Genomic DNA, 16355 nt, shown 5'->3' with positions numbered 1-16355 from the left:
CTTCTCGCGAGATCGCACGAGGCGCTTCCCGCGCTTTTCCCGCCAGCGTGTGAGAACGCAGCTGAGGCTCGGAGAGCGCAGCCATGAGCCGTTTGGAAGTGCTGTTTGTGGAGAACTTTAAGTCGTGGCGGGGCCGCCAGGTCATAGGCCCCTTCAAGAGGTTCACCTGCATCATCGGCCCCAACGGCTCCGGTAACTCGGGACCTAGAATGTCTTCTCCCGCCGCACTCGGCCAAGCCGCTTCTTGCCTGAGGAAACATGAGGGAGGCCTCAAGGCCTGGACTCAGGCTCGACCCTCGCCACCCACCTCAGGGACGGGGTGGGATGCAGGATGGGGTGGGAAGCGACCCTCAGACTCCGTCCAGGGCGGGTTGGAAGTGGCAGGAGCCTCCTCTCGCCGTCCACCTGGCCAACCGTCACCCTCTGCCCCGGCCCCCCGACCGCACCCGCAGGGGCCTGACCCTCGCCCGCTGCCCGGCCCCCCGACCCTCAGACCCACTGCCCCAGCTCCCCGACCCTCAGACCGCACCCCAGGGGCCTGACCCTTGCCCCAGCTCCACGACCCTCAGACCGCACCCCCAGGGGTCTGACCCTCGCCTCAGCTCCACGGCCCTCAGATGCACCCCCAGGAGCCTGACCCTCGCCCGCTTCCCCAGCTCCCTGACCCTTAGACCGCACCTCCAGGGGCCTCACCCTCACCCTCGCCCCAGCTCCCTGGCCCTCAGACAGTACCCCCGGGAGCCTGGCCCTCACCCGCTGCCCCAACTCCATGATCCTCAGACCCCACCCAGGCCAGACCCCCGCCCTGCAGCCCCAGCCCCAGGGTTCCACCCTGGACTCTCCTCTCCTTCACCCCTGCTCCTCTGCCCTGTGGGTTCCTCCTCTTGCCCTTAGTCGTGGTTGCTTTCCTCTATATCCCCTTCTCTTTCTCATCTAAAAAGACATAATGGGAGCGAGATCGGGAGGAAGACATTGGTTTCAAGGGGCTGGAACAAACATTTGGATCCAAGGAACCTTCGCAGGAATATTATGGAAATGACTGCAATAATTGAGCTTTCCCCAAATTCCTGGTACCCTTCTTTTTGTTTAATCCTCACAAATGCATATAATTCCCATTTTACAGTGGAGGAAACTGAGGTTCAGAGGGTCCAGATGACTTTCCAAGATTGCCCAGTAAGTGGCAGAGTCTGGCCTGGAATTGGGGCCTGGCCAGGTTCACCTTGGCTCCATGATTGGAAAGAGTGGGTTAATGACCCAAAGCAGGTGGGAGTAAGCTCTAAAACAATAGTGACCTTGAGATTTTTCCCAAATCTGGAGACTCCAATTTGGCTTTCTTGTCCAGATTTCCTTCCTTAGCTCAGAAACCTTTTTTGAGTTGAAGGAGACCTGTTGACTCAGTAAATTAATTTATATGACAGATAGGAATAGGACACTTAAATGTGTGCTTTCTGGGCACACCAAATCTGGAATATAATTATTGTGGAAGTGTTGTAAAATTTCTGTTGCACTTTAAAAACAGCTGTTGTTTAAGGTTTTCTTTTGCACTTAGTATATGTGAAAGAATGTGCTTAGTTACTCAGTCGGCCTCTTTGCAACCCCGTGGACTGTAGCCCACCAGGCTCCTCTGTCCATGGGGATTCTCCAGGCAAGAAACTGGAGTGGGTTGCTATGCCCTCCTCCAGGGAATCTTCCTGACCCAGAGATTGAGCCCAGGTCTCCCACATTCCAGGCAGATACTTTACTGTCTGACCACCAGGGAAGCCCACATGAAAGAATACCTGAGCTTAGATGTATTCACACATTTGATTTCCTTGCCTCTTCTCTGTAATGTATTTCCTCATTTTCCCTTTACTCTATCAGAAAACATTGAAAAAATGATTACTGTAATCACTCCTGCATTGTTATCCTGACTCCACTCATTTATCAGGAAGTTACTGAGCCCACCACCAGGTGATTTTCACCTTTTAACTGATGATTATGTGAAGGGTTGCTCAATTCCGTTTTGCATTTCCAATGGTGTGATACTTGGAATGAGTGTTTGTACAAAGTCTTGAACTCCACTCAGTACACTTAAACTGAGCTCAAGTGTATTTTTATATGGTTAAGGGCCTTTTGTATTTCTCATTCTCTGAGTTGAACTGAACTGAACTGATTCTCTGAGTTGCCCTTTTATGTTCTTTGCCCATTTTTCTGGTGGCTTATCTTAGAAATCTTTCTAAAACATATCTGAAAAAGTCACTGCTATTCCTGAAATCCTTTGTAGCTTCCTGTAATCTTCAGCATCAAGTTTAGTTTCTCTCTTTTCATTCCTGACCTTGCAAGCTTTGTTCCACCTCTGTATATTCAGTTCAGTTCTGTTCAGTTTCTCAGTTGTGTCCTACTCTTTGTGACCCCATGGACTTCAGCACGCCATGCTTCCCTGTCCATCACCGACTCCGGAGCTTGCTCAAACTCATGCCCATTGAGTTGGTGATGCCATCAAACCATCCCATCCTCTGTCGTCCCCTTCTCCTCCTGCCTTCAATCTTTCCCAGCATCAGGGTCTTTTCAAATGAGTCAGCTCTTTGGCATCAGGAGGCCAAAGTATTGGTGTTTCAGCTTCAGCATCAGTCCTTCCAATGAATATTCAGGACTGATTTCCTTTAGGATGGACTGGTTGGATCTTGTAGTCCAAGGAACTCTGTATCAGTACTTACCCTCTTCTTACTATAATGTGCTAAATTGCTTCAATCTGTCTGTCTCTCTGCAGTCCTATGGACTGTAACCCGCCAGGCTCCTCTGTCCATGGGATTCTCCAGGCAAGAATACTGGAGTGGGTTGCCATGGGGGACCTTCCTAACCCAGGGATCAAACCAGAGTTTCTTATGTCTCCTGCATTGGCAGGCAGGTTCTTTACCACTAGTGCCACCTGGGAAGTCCATTCCTAATAGAGTGGTACCTTGCTTTCCCAGTTGTACCAGTGATCAAGCTGTTCTCTTTTTCTGTAACGGTTATGTCTACCTTCAGCATCGCTTCCCCAAACTTCTACTTCCTCTTTAAAATTTAGCCCAGAAGTGTCTCCTGCAAAGCCTACTCAGAGTCTCCAGTAATTAGTGCTGCTCTTAAGTGTTTCATAGTTCTTTGTGTATTAATTTTAGCTTATAACTTATTGTAGTAAGTTATAATTTCCTGCTTTTAGTGGGAAGAGTATAGATTTTGGAATTAGACACCTAACCCCAAAATATGATTGTTTGAGCATCTGGTTTTTTATTTATGAAATGAGGTTCAATGAAAATTGATAATATTCCCCACTGTAAGCACCTTAGGGGAAAATCCTACATACTGTTTCTTTTTAGCCTCAGTAATTAGGAGAATGCCTGATTAATAGGTGTTCCATAAATGTTTATAGAATGAAGGAATGAATTTGAAGAGGCAAGAGAGTGAATGCTGAGTCCAGCTAAGAGTCTTCTCAAAGTAAGGAGGGGTTGAAAAAGTAGAAGAATGGTAAGGAAAAAGAATGGAAGAGATATGCAGAGTTGAAATCAGAAGGGACTTAGTAGCTGTTGGTAAGAGGGCTGCTGCTGCTGCTGCTAAGTCGCTTCAGTTGTGTTAGACTCTGTGCGACCCCATAGACAGCAGCCCAGCCAGGCTTCCCTGTCCCTGGGATTCTCAAGGCAAGAACACTGGAGTGGGTTGCCATTTCCTTCTCCAATGCATGAAAGCGAAGAGTGAAAGTGAAGTCACTCAGTCGTGTCCGACTCTTAGCGACCCCAGGGACTGTAGCCCACCAGGCTCCTCCATCCGTGGGATTTTCCAGGCAAGAGTACTGGAGTGGGGTGCCATTGCCTTCTCCGTGGTAAGAGGGCAGATGAGTGCAAAAATTGGGGTTTTGAGATGGGAGAGTGATATTGTAATTTTTATATCTTTGAATACTTGGTTCATCATCAAGTGATGATAGTCTAAAATATTACTCTTCCAGAATTATTTTCCTGATGTTGATTTTGAGTTATTTATAGCAGAGGTTCCTGCTCTGACCATTACAAAGCTTAACTTGGTTGGTTCATTCATTCATTCATTTTTGTCAATAGGTGGTCTCCTGTATTGCAGTCAAATTCTTTACTAAATGACCGTCAGATTCTTTACTAAATGACCTACCAAGGAAGTCCCTACTTAATAAATGTTTCTTGATCCTATCAGAAGTTACCTCTCCCAGTTACCTTCTGTTTCATCCCTCAGTTTGTTTCCTCACCAATACTTACTATAATATATAATTCCTGTTTATTTATTGTTTGACCTCTTAGTAGATTATAACATTCATTAGACAAGGTTGTTATCTTGTTCGTTTACTGTATCCTTATGACCTAGGACACAAAAGAATTAATGTAATAAATGAGTTTGGATTCAGTTAAGTTTATTCGCTTAGTCATGTCCGACTCTTAGCGACCCTGTGAACCGCAGCACACCAGCCCACCCTGTCCATCACCAACTCCCTGAGTTTACCCAAACTCACGTCCATTGAGTCGGTGATGCCATCCAACCATCTCATCCTCTGTCGTCCCCTTCTCCTCCCGCCCTCAATCTTTCCCAGGATCAGGGTCTTTTCAAATCAGTCAGCTCTTCACATCAGGTGGCCAAAGTTGGAATTTCAGCTTCAACATCAGTCCTTCCAATGAACACCCAGAACTGATCTCCTTTAGGATGGACTGGTTGGATCTCCTTGAAATCCAAGGGACCCTGAAGAGTCTTCTCCAACACCACACTTAAAAAGCATCAATTCTTCGGTGCTCAGCTTTCTTTATAGTCCAACTCTCACATCTGTACGTGAGTACTGGAAAAGCCATAGCCTTGACTAGACAGACCTTTGTTGACAAAGTAATGTCTCTGCTTTTTAATGTGCTGTCTAGGTTGGTCATAACTTTTCTTGCAAGGAGTAAGCATCTTTTAATTTCATGGCTGCACTCACTCTCTGCATTGATTTTGGAGCCCCCAAAAATTAAGTCAGCCACTGTTTCCATTGTTTCCCTATCTATTTGCCATGAAGTGATGGGACCAGATGCCATGATCTTAGTTTTCTGAATGTTGAGTTTTAAGCCAACTTTTTCACTCTCCTCTTTCACTTTCATCAAGAGGCTCTTTAGTTCTTCTTTGCTTTCTGCCATAAGCATGGTGTCATCTGCATATCTGAGGTTATTGCTATTTCTCCTGGCAGAGTTTCCAGCTTGTGCTTCATCCAGCCCAGCGTTTCTCATGATGTACTCTGCATAGAAAGAAGTTAAATAAGTAGGATGACAATATACAGCCTTGACATACTCCTTTTCCTATTTGGAACCAGTCTGTTGTTCCATGTCCAGTTCTAACTGTTGCTTCCTGACCTGGATACAGGTTTCTCACATCTCTTTCAGAATTTTCCAGTTTATTGTGATCCACACAGTCAAAGGCTTTGGCATAGTCAATAAAGCAGAAATAGATGTTTTTCTGGAACTCCCTTGCTTTTTTAATGGTCCAGTGGATGTTGGCTATTTGATCTCTGGTTCTTCTGCCTTTTCTAAACCCAGCTTGAACATCTGGAAGTTCATGGTTCACGTATTGCTGAAGTCTGGCTTGGAGAATTTTGAGCATTACTTACTAGCTTGTGATATGAGTGTAATTGTGCTGTAGTTTGAGCATTCTTTGGCATTGCCTTTCTTTGGGATTGGAATCAAAACTGACCTTTTCCAGTCCTGTGGCCACTGCTGAGTTTTCCAAATTTGCTGGCATATTGAGTGCATCACTTTCACAGCATCATCTTTTAGAATTTGAAAGAGCTCAACTGAAATTCCATCACCTCCACTAGCTTTGTTCGTAGTGATGCTTTCTAAGGCCCACTTGACTTCACATTCCAGGATGTCTGGCTCTAGGTGAGTGATCACATCATCGTGATTATCTTGGTCGTGAAGATCTTTTTTGTACAGTTCTTCTGTGTATCCTTGCCACCTTTTCTTAATATCTTCTGCTTCTGTTAGGTCCATACCATTTCTCTCCTTTACTGAGCCCATTTTTTCATGAAATGTTCCCTTGGTATCTCTGATTTTCTTGAAGAGATCTCTAGTCTTTCCCATTCTGTTGTTTTCCTCTATTTCTTTGCATTGATCACTGAGGAAGGCTTCCTTATCTCTCCTTGCTATTCTTTGGAACTCTGCATTCAAATGGGTATATCTTCCCTTTTCTCCTTTGCTTTTGGCTTCTCTACTTCTCACAGCTATTTGTAAGGCCTCCTCAGACAGCTATTTTGCTTTTTTGCATTTCTTTTCCATGGGGATGGTCTTGATCCCTGTTTCCTGTACAATGTCACAAACCTCCGTCCATAGTTCATCAGGCACTCTGTCTATCAGATCTAATCCCTAGAATCTATTTGTCACTTCCACTGTATAATGGTAAGGGATTTGATTTAGGTCATACCTGAATGGTCTAGTGGTTTTCCCTACTTTCTTCAATTTAAGTCTGAATTTGGCAATAAGGAGTTCATGATCTGAGCCACAGTCAGCTCCCGGTCTTGTTTTCGGTGACTGTATAGAGCTTCTCCATCTTTGGCTGCAAAGAACATAATCAATCTGATTTCGGTGTTGACCATCTGGTGATGTCCATGTGTAGAGTCTTCTCTTGTGTTGTTGGAAGAGGATGTTTGCTATGACCGGTGTGTTCTCTTGGCAGAAATCTGTTAGCCTTTGCCCTGCTTCATTCTGTACTCCAAGGCCAAATTTGTCGTTACTCCAGGTGTTTCTTGACTTCCTGCTTTTGCATTCCAGTCCCCTGTGATGAAAAGGACATCTTTTTTGGGTGTTAGTTCTAAAAGGTCTTGTAGGTCTTCATGGAACCGTTCAACTTCAGCTTCTTCAGCATTGCTGGTTGGGGCATAGACTTGGATTACTGTGATATTGAATGGTTTGCCTTGGAAAGAAACAGACATCATTCTGTCGTATTTGGGATTGCATCCAAGTACTGCATTTCGGACTCTTTTGTTGACTATGATGGCTACTCCATTTCTTCTGAGGGATTCCTGCCCATAGTAGTAGATATAATGGTCTTCCAGTTAAATTCACCCATTCCAGTCCATCTTAGTTCGCTGATTCCTCGAATGCCGATGTTCACTCTTGCCATCTCTTATTTGACCACTTCCAATTTGCCTTAATTCATAGACCTAACATTCCAGGTTCCTATGCAATATTGCTCTTTACAGCATTGGACCTTGCTTCTATCACCAGTCACATCCACAACTGGGTATTGTTTTTGCTTTGGTTCCTTCCCTTCATTCTTTCTGGAGTTATTTCTCCACTGATGTCCAGTAGCATATTGGACACCTACTCACCTGGGGAGTTCATCTTTCAGTGTCCTATCTTTTTGCCTTTTCATACTGTTCATGGGGTTCTCGAGGCAAGAATACTGAAGTGGTTTGCCATTCCCTTCTCCAGTGGACCACATTCTGTCACACCTCTCCACCATGACCCACCCATCTTGGGTGGCCCCACATGGCATGGCTTAGTTTCATTGAATTAGACAAGCTGTGGTCCATGTGATCAGATTGGCTAGCTGTCTGTGATTGTGGTTTCCATCTGTCTGCCCTCTGATGCCCTCTCTCAGTGCCTACCATCTTACTTGGGTTTCTCTTACCTTCGACCTGGGGTCTCTCTTCATGGCTGCTCCAGTGGAGTGTAGCCGCTGCTCCTTACCTTGGACGTGGGTGGGGAGGTATTTATTTTAGGCAGATTTTAAATAAGGATTGATAACACTAATTTCTGTTTAATTCTGTTATCATCAGACTTAATAACTTCAGTTAATGTTCTGTATATGTAACCTACATATGCTCAGGTGGTAAAGAATCCACCTGCAATGCAGGAAACCCCTGTTCAATTCCTGGGTGGGAAAGATCCCCTGCAGAAGGAATAGGCTACCCACTCCAGTATTCTTGGACTTCCCTTGTGGCTCAGATGATAAAGAATCCACCTGCAATGTAGGAGACCTGGGTTTGATACCTCGGTTGGGAAGATCCCCTGGAGGCGGGAAAGGCTACCCCTTCAGTATTCTGGCCTGGAGAATTCCATGGACTGAATAGTCCACAAGGTTGCAGAGTCAGACTTGACTGAACGACTTTCACTTTCTGTATATGTAACCGTCTTACAATAGCTTTCAATCTGCAGATTATCGATTAACCCCTCAAAAAGCCATGTTTCATACCTGTTAGTTAACTGAAAGTTAGCTAAATATATTTGCAGCATTTTTAACCATTTCTAGTTCTTTTAAAAAAGACAATGAACTTCTAAACTCAGCCATATTTCCAGTGATTTGCAGTATTCTTCTATGTTACTCTTTCTGCTTTTGGCACTAGAAATTTAAATTGCTTGTGGACATGAGGGAATGAATGTGAAAAAGAAAAAACATTAGACAGAGTTATAGTTGAAATGACGCCGCACCTTGGAAGTTGTTCTGTACTATGTGCTCATGGTTGCAAAACAGTTTTCCATTTGAGTTGGGAGTCACCAAGATACCCCCAGTTTTGGTGATTCACTGGGAGGACTCATAGGACTCAGCATATAGTTGTACCCAGGATGGTTACTCATAATAGTGAAAGGAAACAAAGAAACCTCCACAAAGGGAAAAGGCACATGAGGAGCTCTAGGAAACCAGTTGCAAGGTTCCATGAATCCTCCCTCAGTGAAGTCTCGCAGGACAGGCTTAATTCTTCCAGCAACTAGTTGTGACAACATATATGAGATGTTAACCAAAAACTCATTAAAGACTCAACTCTGAGGATTTATATTAGGGAATGGTCACATAAGCACCTCCATTCCCCCAAATTCCAGACTCTGAGAAAGAAAGCAAATGTTCAGCCTAGATCATATTGTTGATACAGTTTAGGCACAGTGATACATTCTTAACAGAAAGTGGTGGAGGGACTTCCCTGGCGGTCCAAGGGTTAAGACTCCATGCTGCTTCCACTGCAAGGGGCACTGGTTCACTTCCTGAGAGTGACTTAGCACGAGCACATCAGTTGTATTTCACTTTCCTTAGTAGCCTGCTTCCTTTGGCACTGGGCAAGACTTTTTATCATTAAAAATAAATAACTTTTTTCCTGTCTTTCCTTCTCCAGGGAAATCTAATGTAATGGATGCACTTAGTTTTGTAATGGGAGAAAAAATAGCTAATTTAAGAGTGAAAAATATTCAAGAACTCATTCATGGAGCACACATTGGAAAACCTGTTTCTTCTACTGCAAGTGTGAAAATTGTATATTTGGAAGAAAGTGGAGAAGAGAAGACATTTGCAAGGACTATCCGAGGTATTTTTTTTCTTGGGATAGCAGATATCAGAAGCAAATAATAGAACCTATTTTGATTCTCCACTGGACTTTTCTTTAAGCAGACATATTTATTCAGATTCCCCTACTGTCAGATAGCGGTTTTTCTCCCTGGTTATTAGTTTAAAAATGAAAGAAGGAGTTTACCTCAAAGGTGGTGATATCATAAAAGTTCTTCCTGAGATTCTTTATGTATCTTTATCTAGTTTTCGTAGTGATGAAGTAACTATAAATGCATATTTTTGGTTTATATAGAAAGTTTTTCCTACCACCAAAAAGCAAATCGCATGAAATATTTGACTTTTTATTTTGTTAGGATTTATTCACAAATCCTTGTATTTCCTGAGTAAATAAGATTCAGAGTTACATATATGTATATATATATATATATATTTCTATTTCTATTTATGCTAGGATTTTACTGGGCTTCTGTAAATAGATGCCTCTTGGTTGTTTTTTAAAAGTCCTAGATGAGGGTACCAGCATGGTTGGATGAAAGTTCTCTTCCGGTTGCAGACTTACCATTTGTGGATGGGACTTGGGAGCCTTGTAGGACCTTTTTATTTTATAAGCACCCTAATACTATTAATGAGGGCTCCACTATCATAATCTAATCACCTCCTAAAGGCCTCACCCTCTAACACCATCACTTTTGGGTTTAGGATTTCATCGCATGAATTCAGTGGAGACACAAACACTTAGACCATTAAATGATCTTATTTAAAATAGCAATGCCTCTCTCTCCTACACAGAGACTTCCATACCCCTTTCCTACCTCCATTTTACTCAGCACTTAACACTTTCCTACATGATATTTATTTTACTTACCTATCTCATTTTTGTCTGCCTCCATCACTAGGATATAAGCTTGAGATCAGACTTTTGTCTGTTATGTTCACTACTGTAGAATACTACTGGGCATGTAGTAGACATTCAGCATTTGTTGATTGATTAAATGCATTTTTTAACATGTATATTACTGCCATAACTGGCCATTTCAATAGTTGTTGATACATATCTGGTATTTATACTTCCCATAACAGCATTTGTTCTTTTATTTTAGGAGGATGCTCAGAATATAGTTTTAATGATAATCCTATGAGTCGTTCTGCTTATATCACAGAGCTGGAAAAGATAGGCATAATAGTCAAAGCACGGAACTGTTTAGTTTTTCAGGTAAGTAGCAATAGTATTTTGTTTTATTCATGATTTTGAAAATGTATCACTATATTTTATATGTTGGTGTGCTTAACTATTTTTGAAAGGGAACTGTGGAGTCAATTTCAATGAAAAAACCCAAAGAAAGAACCCAGTTTTTTGAGGAAATCAGCACTTCAGGAGAGCTTATAGGAGAATACGAGGAAAAGAAAAGAAAGTTACACAAAGCCGAAGAAGATGCACAATTTAATTTTAATAAGAAAAAAAATGTAGCTGCAGAGCGCAAACATGCAAAATTAGAGAAAGAAGAGGTAAGATGTCATGAGGTAGCCAATTAAGTGTTGCATACAAAACCTGTATTAGAATTGTAAGTATTGGTTTGGGGTTACTAAAATAATTCTTTTAGTAACTTAAATAAAGCCCATTATTCATCAAAGATAAACTTTTTGGTATATTTTCCAGTTTGGGTTTCTTTCTCCAAAATAGGCAGGACAACTTGAGCTGCAAAGGTGTCTGATTTTCCCAACTAAAATTAAACTTGAAGGATTTATATCTCATATGGCAGAGGGCCTCAGATTTTTGGATCTTATGCTTTTATACTTTAAAAATTATTGAGGACCCCAAAGAGTTATCTATCAATGTTTATTGTATTTGAAATTAAAACTGAGACATATAAAAATTATATTTTGATGATTTACTTTTGTAAAAATAACAATAATAAACTCATTGTATGTTAACATAAGTAGCATATTTTTATGAAAAGTAAACTGAGTTTTATAAAACCAAATAATTAGAAGAGTGGTATTGTTTTACCTTGTATAATTTCATGAATATCTGACTTAATAGAAAACTGGTGAATTCTCATATCTGTTTTTGTGTTGAACCTGTGCTAAGACCTAGGAACTTTACCCTCCTTTGGCTCTTACACCATTGGTGCAAATGTCAACACAGTGAAAAAGACAAATGAAATCTGAGTATTATTAGGAAAACAGTTTTGATTTCAGGGGCTCCATGAAAGGGTGTTGGGGAACTCTAGGAGGCCGTGGTCACACTTTGTAAATGCTGTTCTGTGGTACCTCTTGGTGCCCTTCACAGTGCCTGCTGTAGCGCCTTGTAAACTGTTGCCTTTAGAGTATTCTTTTATCAAATGCAAAGTAGATTTTGTCATTGTTTTGCATAAAACCTCTTCTGGAGCAATGCTTTTCACTGCACTGAGAATCTAGTCTCCCTTCCCAGCCTGCTGATCTGCCTCTTGTTCACCTCTGAAACTTTAACTTCCTCTACTCTTCAGCCACATTGACCTTTATCATTTATTGAAAATACCACATTCCCTTTTGTCCTAGAGCTTTTGCTGTTTCCTCTGCCTAGATAATTGTGTGCCTGATTTTTACATGGCTAATACTCTCATTGAAGTTTTCATAAAGAAGCCATTTTCTCAGGCAGACATTTGCTGTCCACTTGCCCAATCTAAATTAGCATCCCTTCCCTGGTTCTATTGCATTACCCTATTTTGTTTCTTTTGTAGCATATTTTGCTGTATGAAATTATCTTGTGTATTATTTATTGCTTATTTATTCTCTGACTCTGCTTCCCTCCTTGCCCCACTAGGATAACTTGGTTGTAATCTAAGAAGAGCAGAGACTGTTTCTACCTTATTCCCTACCATATTTTACAGCACATAGAAGAGGGCTTGGCACACAATAGCCAGTTAATAAATATTTGAAAAAATAAATGAAAGATAGACGTGTTCCTTATTAGTGATATTTCTCTGCTTCTTCAGATTTTTATGTGTGTGTGTTCTTGGTTTTGTCAGTGGAAAGGGATGGTGGTGTAAGTGCAAGTCAAACTATAGTTTTTGTAATACACTAAAACAGCTTATAGCAGAGTAGAATTGCATAACTTTAAACATTATAAGGATAGTTAGAATAGTCCAACTTCATGATTATTTTTAACAACATCCTGGCAGATTGCTGTTTACCTGTTACTTGGAATATTTCATTGATTAAGAGCTTTCTTCATAAGGTAGAACATTCCTTTTTTCTTTACTAATGGTACAATTGGGCTTCCCTGGTGGCTCAGAGGTTAAAGCGTCTGCCTGGACTGCGGGAGACCCGGGTTCAATCGCTGGGTCAGGAAGATCCCCTGGAGAAGGAAATGGCAACCCACTCCATTACTCCTGCCTAGAGAATCCCATGGAGGGAGGAGCCTGGTAGGCTACAGTCCATGGGGTCACAAAGAGTCGGACACGACTGAGCGACTTCACTTTCACTTTCAATGGTACAAATACTCAGGAAATTCTCCCATCTCACATATAATTTAGAACTTTAACAATCCTATTTGTTCTATTCATAGAAAAAATTACATTCTATAGAAGAAATTTTACCTGGAATCTTTGAATTGAAAATGGCTAGAAACTTTAAAAGTGATATTACTTCCTTTAGTTTACAAATGGGGAAGCTGGTGTCAGACTTGCTTGCCAAACTTCTGAGGTCAAGACAGAAGTGGGACAGGACTCAGTTAGTGGGTGCCCCAGATAGTTCTTTTGGAAAAGGAAATGGCAACCCACTCCAGTATTCTTGCCTGGAGAATCCCATGGACGGAGGAGCCTGGTGGGCTATAGTCCATGGGGTTGTAAAGAGTTGGACATGACTGAGTGACTAACAAATGGTTCTTACCACCATACCACTGTGTGCATGAATATAAAATCCTTTAATGGTTTATTATAGAAGTATATGCAGAAGCCTTATCCAAATAATGGTACTTTGGGCAAGAATATCATTTGTTAATGACATAAATGAAAATTCATTAGAGATCATTTATTAGTACTCTAGTTGAGTTTATGAAAGGTCAATGTAAAATATACTCCCTCTTAACTGTTGTTGAATTTCACTGTTGTAGGCAGACCGTTACCAGAATCTCCTTGAAGAACTGAAAATTAACAAGATACAACTGCAGCTTTTCCGACTGTATCACAATGAGAAAAAAATTAATTTTTTATACACTGAGTTAGAGCGTGTGAATAAGAATTTGAGTGTCACAAGGGAGTCTCTTTCTCATCATGAAAACATAGTTAAAGCCAAGAAAAAGGAACATGGAATGTTGAGCAGACAACTACAACAAACACAAAAAGAATTAAAGTGAGTTTTCAAAATCATTATTAACAGTTGGATTTTATTTAGATTGATAGAAATATTGTGATGCTTTGAAAATTGATTTTTTAAATAGATTTTTTACTTTGGAATACTTTTAGATATACAAAAAATTATAAAGATAGTATAGAGAGTTCCCATATTCCCCACACTAAATTTCTCTCACTTATAGCAGGAGGAGGAGGGGGCTACAGAGGATGAGATGGTTGGATGGCATCACCAACTCAATGGAAGTGAGTTTGAGCAAACTCCCAGAGGTAGTGAAGGACAGGGAAGTCTGGCGTGCTGCAGTCCATGAGGTTGCAAAGAGTCAGACACGACTTAGCGACTGAACAACAAATAACATTTTACATTATTAGTATGCTACACTTGTCAGAATTAATTAACCCATATTTATTCATTATTATTAACTAAATTCCATACTTGGTTCATTTTTTAATGTTTGACTTAATGTTCTTTTTCTGATCCAGTATACCATATTATATTTAGTCATCATGTCTTCTTAAGGTCCTCTTGGTTGTGACAGTTTCAGACTTAAACCTTGTTATTGGTATCCTTTACAGTTTTAAGAAGCATTGGTGAAGCTTTTTGAGACTGTATCTCAATTAGTATTTCTCTGTTACTTTTCTCATAATTAGACCAGTTTATGGGTTTTGGGGAAGAAGACCACAGAGGTAAAATGCGATCATTATCATAGTACATCAGGAATGTCAGCATATCATATACAGGGAATTCCCTGGTGGTCTGGTGGTTAGGGCTCTCTGTTCTTGTTGCTGAGGGCCGGGGTTCAAACTCTGGTTGGGGAACTAAAATCCCACAAACCACATGGTGTGGCCAGTAAATAAATAGACTCTACCATAAATTTTAAAAATATATGTTATATTATTAAATCATCTATCTAATATAGTATCAGCCTGCCATCATTATTGATGGTTTTTGGGGGGCTTTTTGGCTGTGCCACATAGCATGTGGAATCTTAATTCCCTGACCAGGGATTGAACCTGTCCCTCCTGCAGTGGGAGCATGGAGTCTTAACCACTGGACTATAAGGGAAGTCCCACATGATATTCATTTGCTTAATTGTTCAATTTCAGTAATCATGCATGGCAGTACCAGAATTATTAAACCATGTCCTTGTGGGAAGCAAATTTATCAACTAGAGTACAAGGCTTGTGTATAATTATTTTTGCTTTTTATTTTATGGGCTCTGGTCATTTCCAGTATTATTTAGGTTAACACATTTCCCCTTATCCTCTTCAGTAAGGTGGTTTCATACATTTGTACTACAGTTAGATTCTTCTGTCACTTTCTATATTTTATCTGGGATCCCTCGCCTTCTAAGTGAATTTTTTTTTAAATGTGTACATTAAAGTTTGCTCTTGGAGCTGTAAATTTCTGTAGGTTTTGACAAATGCATGATGTCATGTGTCCATCACTGCAGAATCATACAGAGTAGTTTATCACTCTTTAAAAATTCCCCATTGCTTCACCTATTTGATTTTGCCTCTTACTTGGCAATCATTGATCTGCTTACAGTCTCTGAAAGTCACTATTTAGCATTTCTTTTTAAATGTATAATTTGATCAGAAGAGCTTCTTGCTTTTATATAAGATTTTCCTTTAAAGCAAAGTTTATTTTTCTTTTTAGATCTCTTGAAGCACTGTTAAATCAGAAGAGGCCTCAATACATTAAAGCTAAAGAAAACACTTCTCACCACCTCAAGAAATTAGATATGGCTAAAAAATCAATAAAGGACAGTGAAAAACAATGTTCTAAACAGGAAGATGACATAAAAGCCTTGGAGACAGAGCTGGCTGATTTAGATGGTGCATGGAGAAGTTTTGAAAAGCAGATTGAGGAAGAAATGTTACATAAAGGACGAGACATTGAACTAGAAGCTGGTCAGGTGAAAAAGTTGGCATGTGGGAAATCATTTGTTTCTACTGTTTCAGCTTCTCCTTTTCATTAGAATTTAAAGGATGACTTCTCTTTCTGATTATTTTAAAAGATTGCCGCAGAATTTAAATTATGGGGATTTTGATTTTTCAGCCTATATGGAGAACCTAAATTTAATTTTTACACTAGGCTATTTTTCCTTTATAAAAGTAGATGACATCGTAACATTTGTGAGTTAACTAAAGTCATAGAAAATACTTCAGCAAGATTACATGGTTCATTTTATGGAATTATATTCATATGTTTTTAAGGTAATTAACATTCATGAGGAAAAAATAATTACCTTAAAAACATAATTATATTCATATGTTCTTAAGGTAATTATTTTTTCCTCATGAATATTTTAAAAACTTAAAAGTCAGATTATATGTGGCTTTGAAGAGACATGATCACTTAATTGACAGGAGGGAAATTGGTTAAGATTGTTTAAAATGTTAAGTGATTAATGAATATCCAATTTAGTATATAAGATATAAGTCAATAATAGATATCCAGAAATTTATAATCCAAAGTTTTCAAACATTCTTTCAACTAAATTTCTATTATTTATTTCTTTCATTGATTTTATGATAACTTTATTTCACAATATATATGCTAAAATAATTGTGACTGTATAGATATAAAAATACATAATTTTCTCTGAACTCCTCTTACTTCTGGACCATTAATGAGTTTTAATGTGCTTTCTCTTACAGAATTTCTTACAGAGACCTTATAGAGTTGGTTTTGAATACCTTGTTGATCTATCTAAACAGTTTAAAATAAGATGTTCATTTTGTGTT

At 40.1% G+C, this 16355-nt stretch overlaps 1 protein-coding gene across 3 annotated transcripts in view; it reads left to right on the top strand.

The window, feature by feature from the left end:
• The first annotated feature begins 30 nt into the window (after nt 1-30).
• SMC1B (structural maintenance of chromosomes 1B) overlaps nt 31-16355 on the top strand; it is an 82205-nt gene continuing 65880 nt past the window's right edge. For 2 of the 3 annotated variants that reach the window (XM_086403245.1, XM_086403244.1), the window contains exons 1-6: nt 31-192; nt 9104-9292; nt 10374-10486; nt 10576-10779; nt 13367-13605; nt 15265-15523. In XM_086403245.1, the coding sequence (XP_086259371.1) occupies nt 84-192; nt 9104-9292; nt 10374-10486; nt 10576-10779; nt 13367-13605; nt 15265-15523 (1113 nt within the window). In that variant the 5' untranslated portion in view covers nt 31-83. The remainder of the gene's footprint in view (nt 193-9103; nt 9293-10373; nt 10487-10575; nt 10780-13366; nt 13606-15264; nt 15524-16355) is intronic. The other variant, XM_086403246.1, reaches the window with a different exon arrangement.

The sequence above is a fragment of the Bos grunniens genome, chromosome 5, assembly GCF_055505025.1.
Source record: "Bos grunniens cultivar Pamir isolate PY7600 chromosome 5, Bosgru_T2T1.0, whole genome shotgun sequence".
NCBI classification, from domain to species: Eukaryota; Metazoa; Chordata; class Mammalia; order Artiodactyla; family Bovidae; genus Bos; species Bos grunniens.
This window is presented reverse-complemented; position numbering and strand designations above follow the sequence as displayed.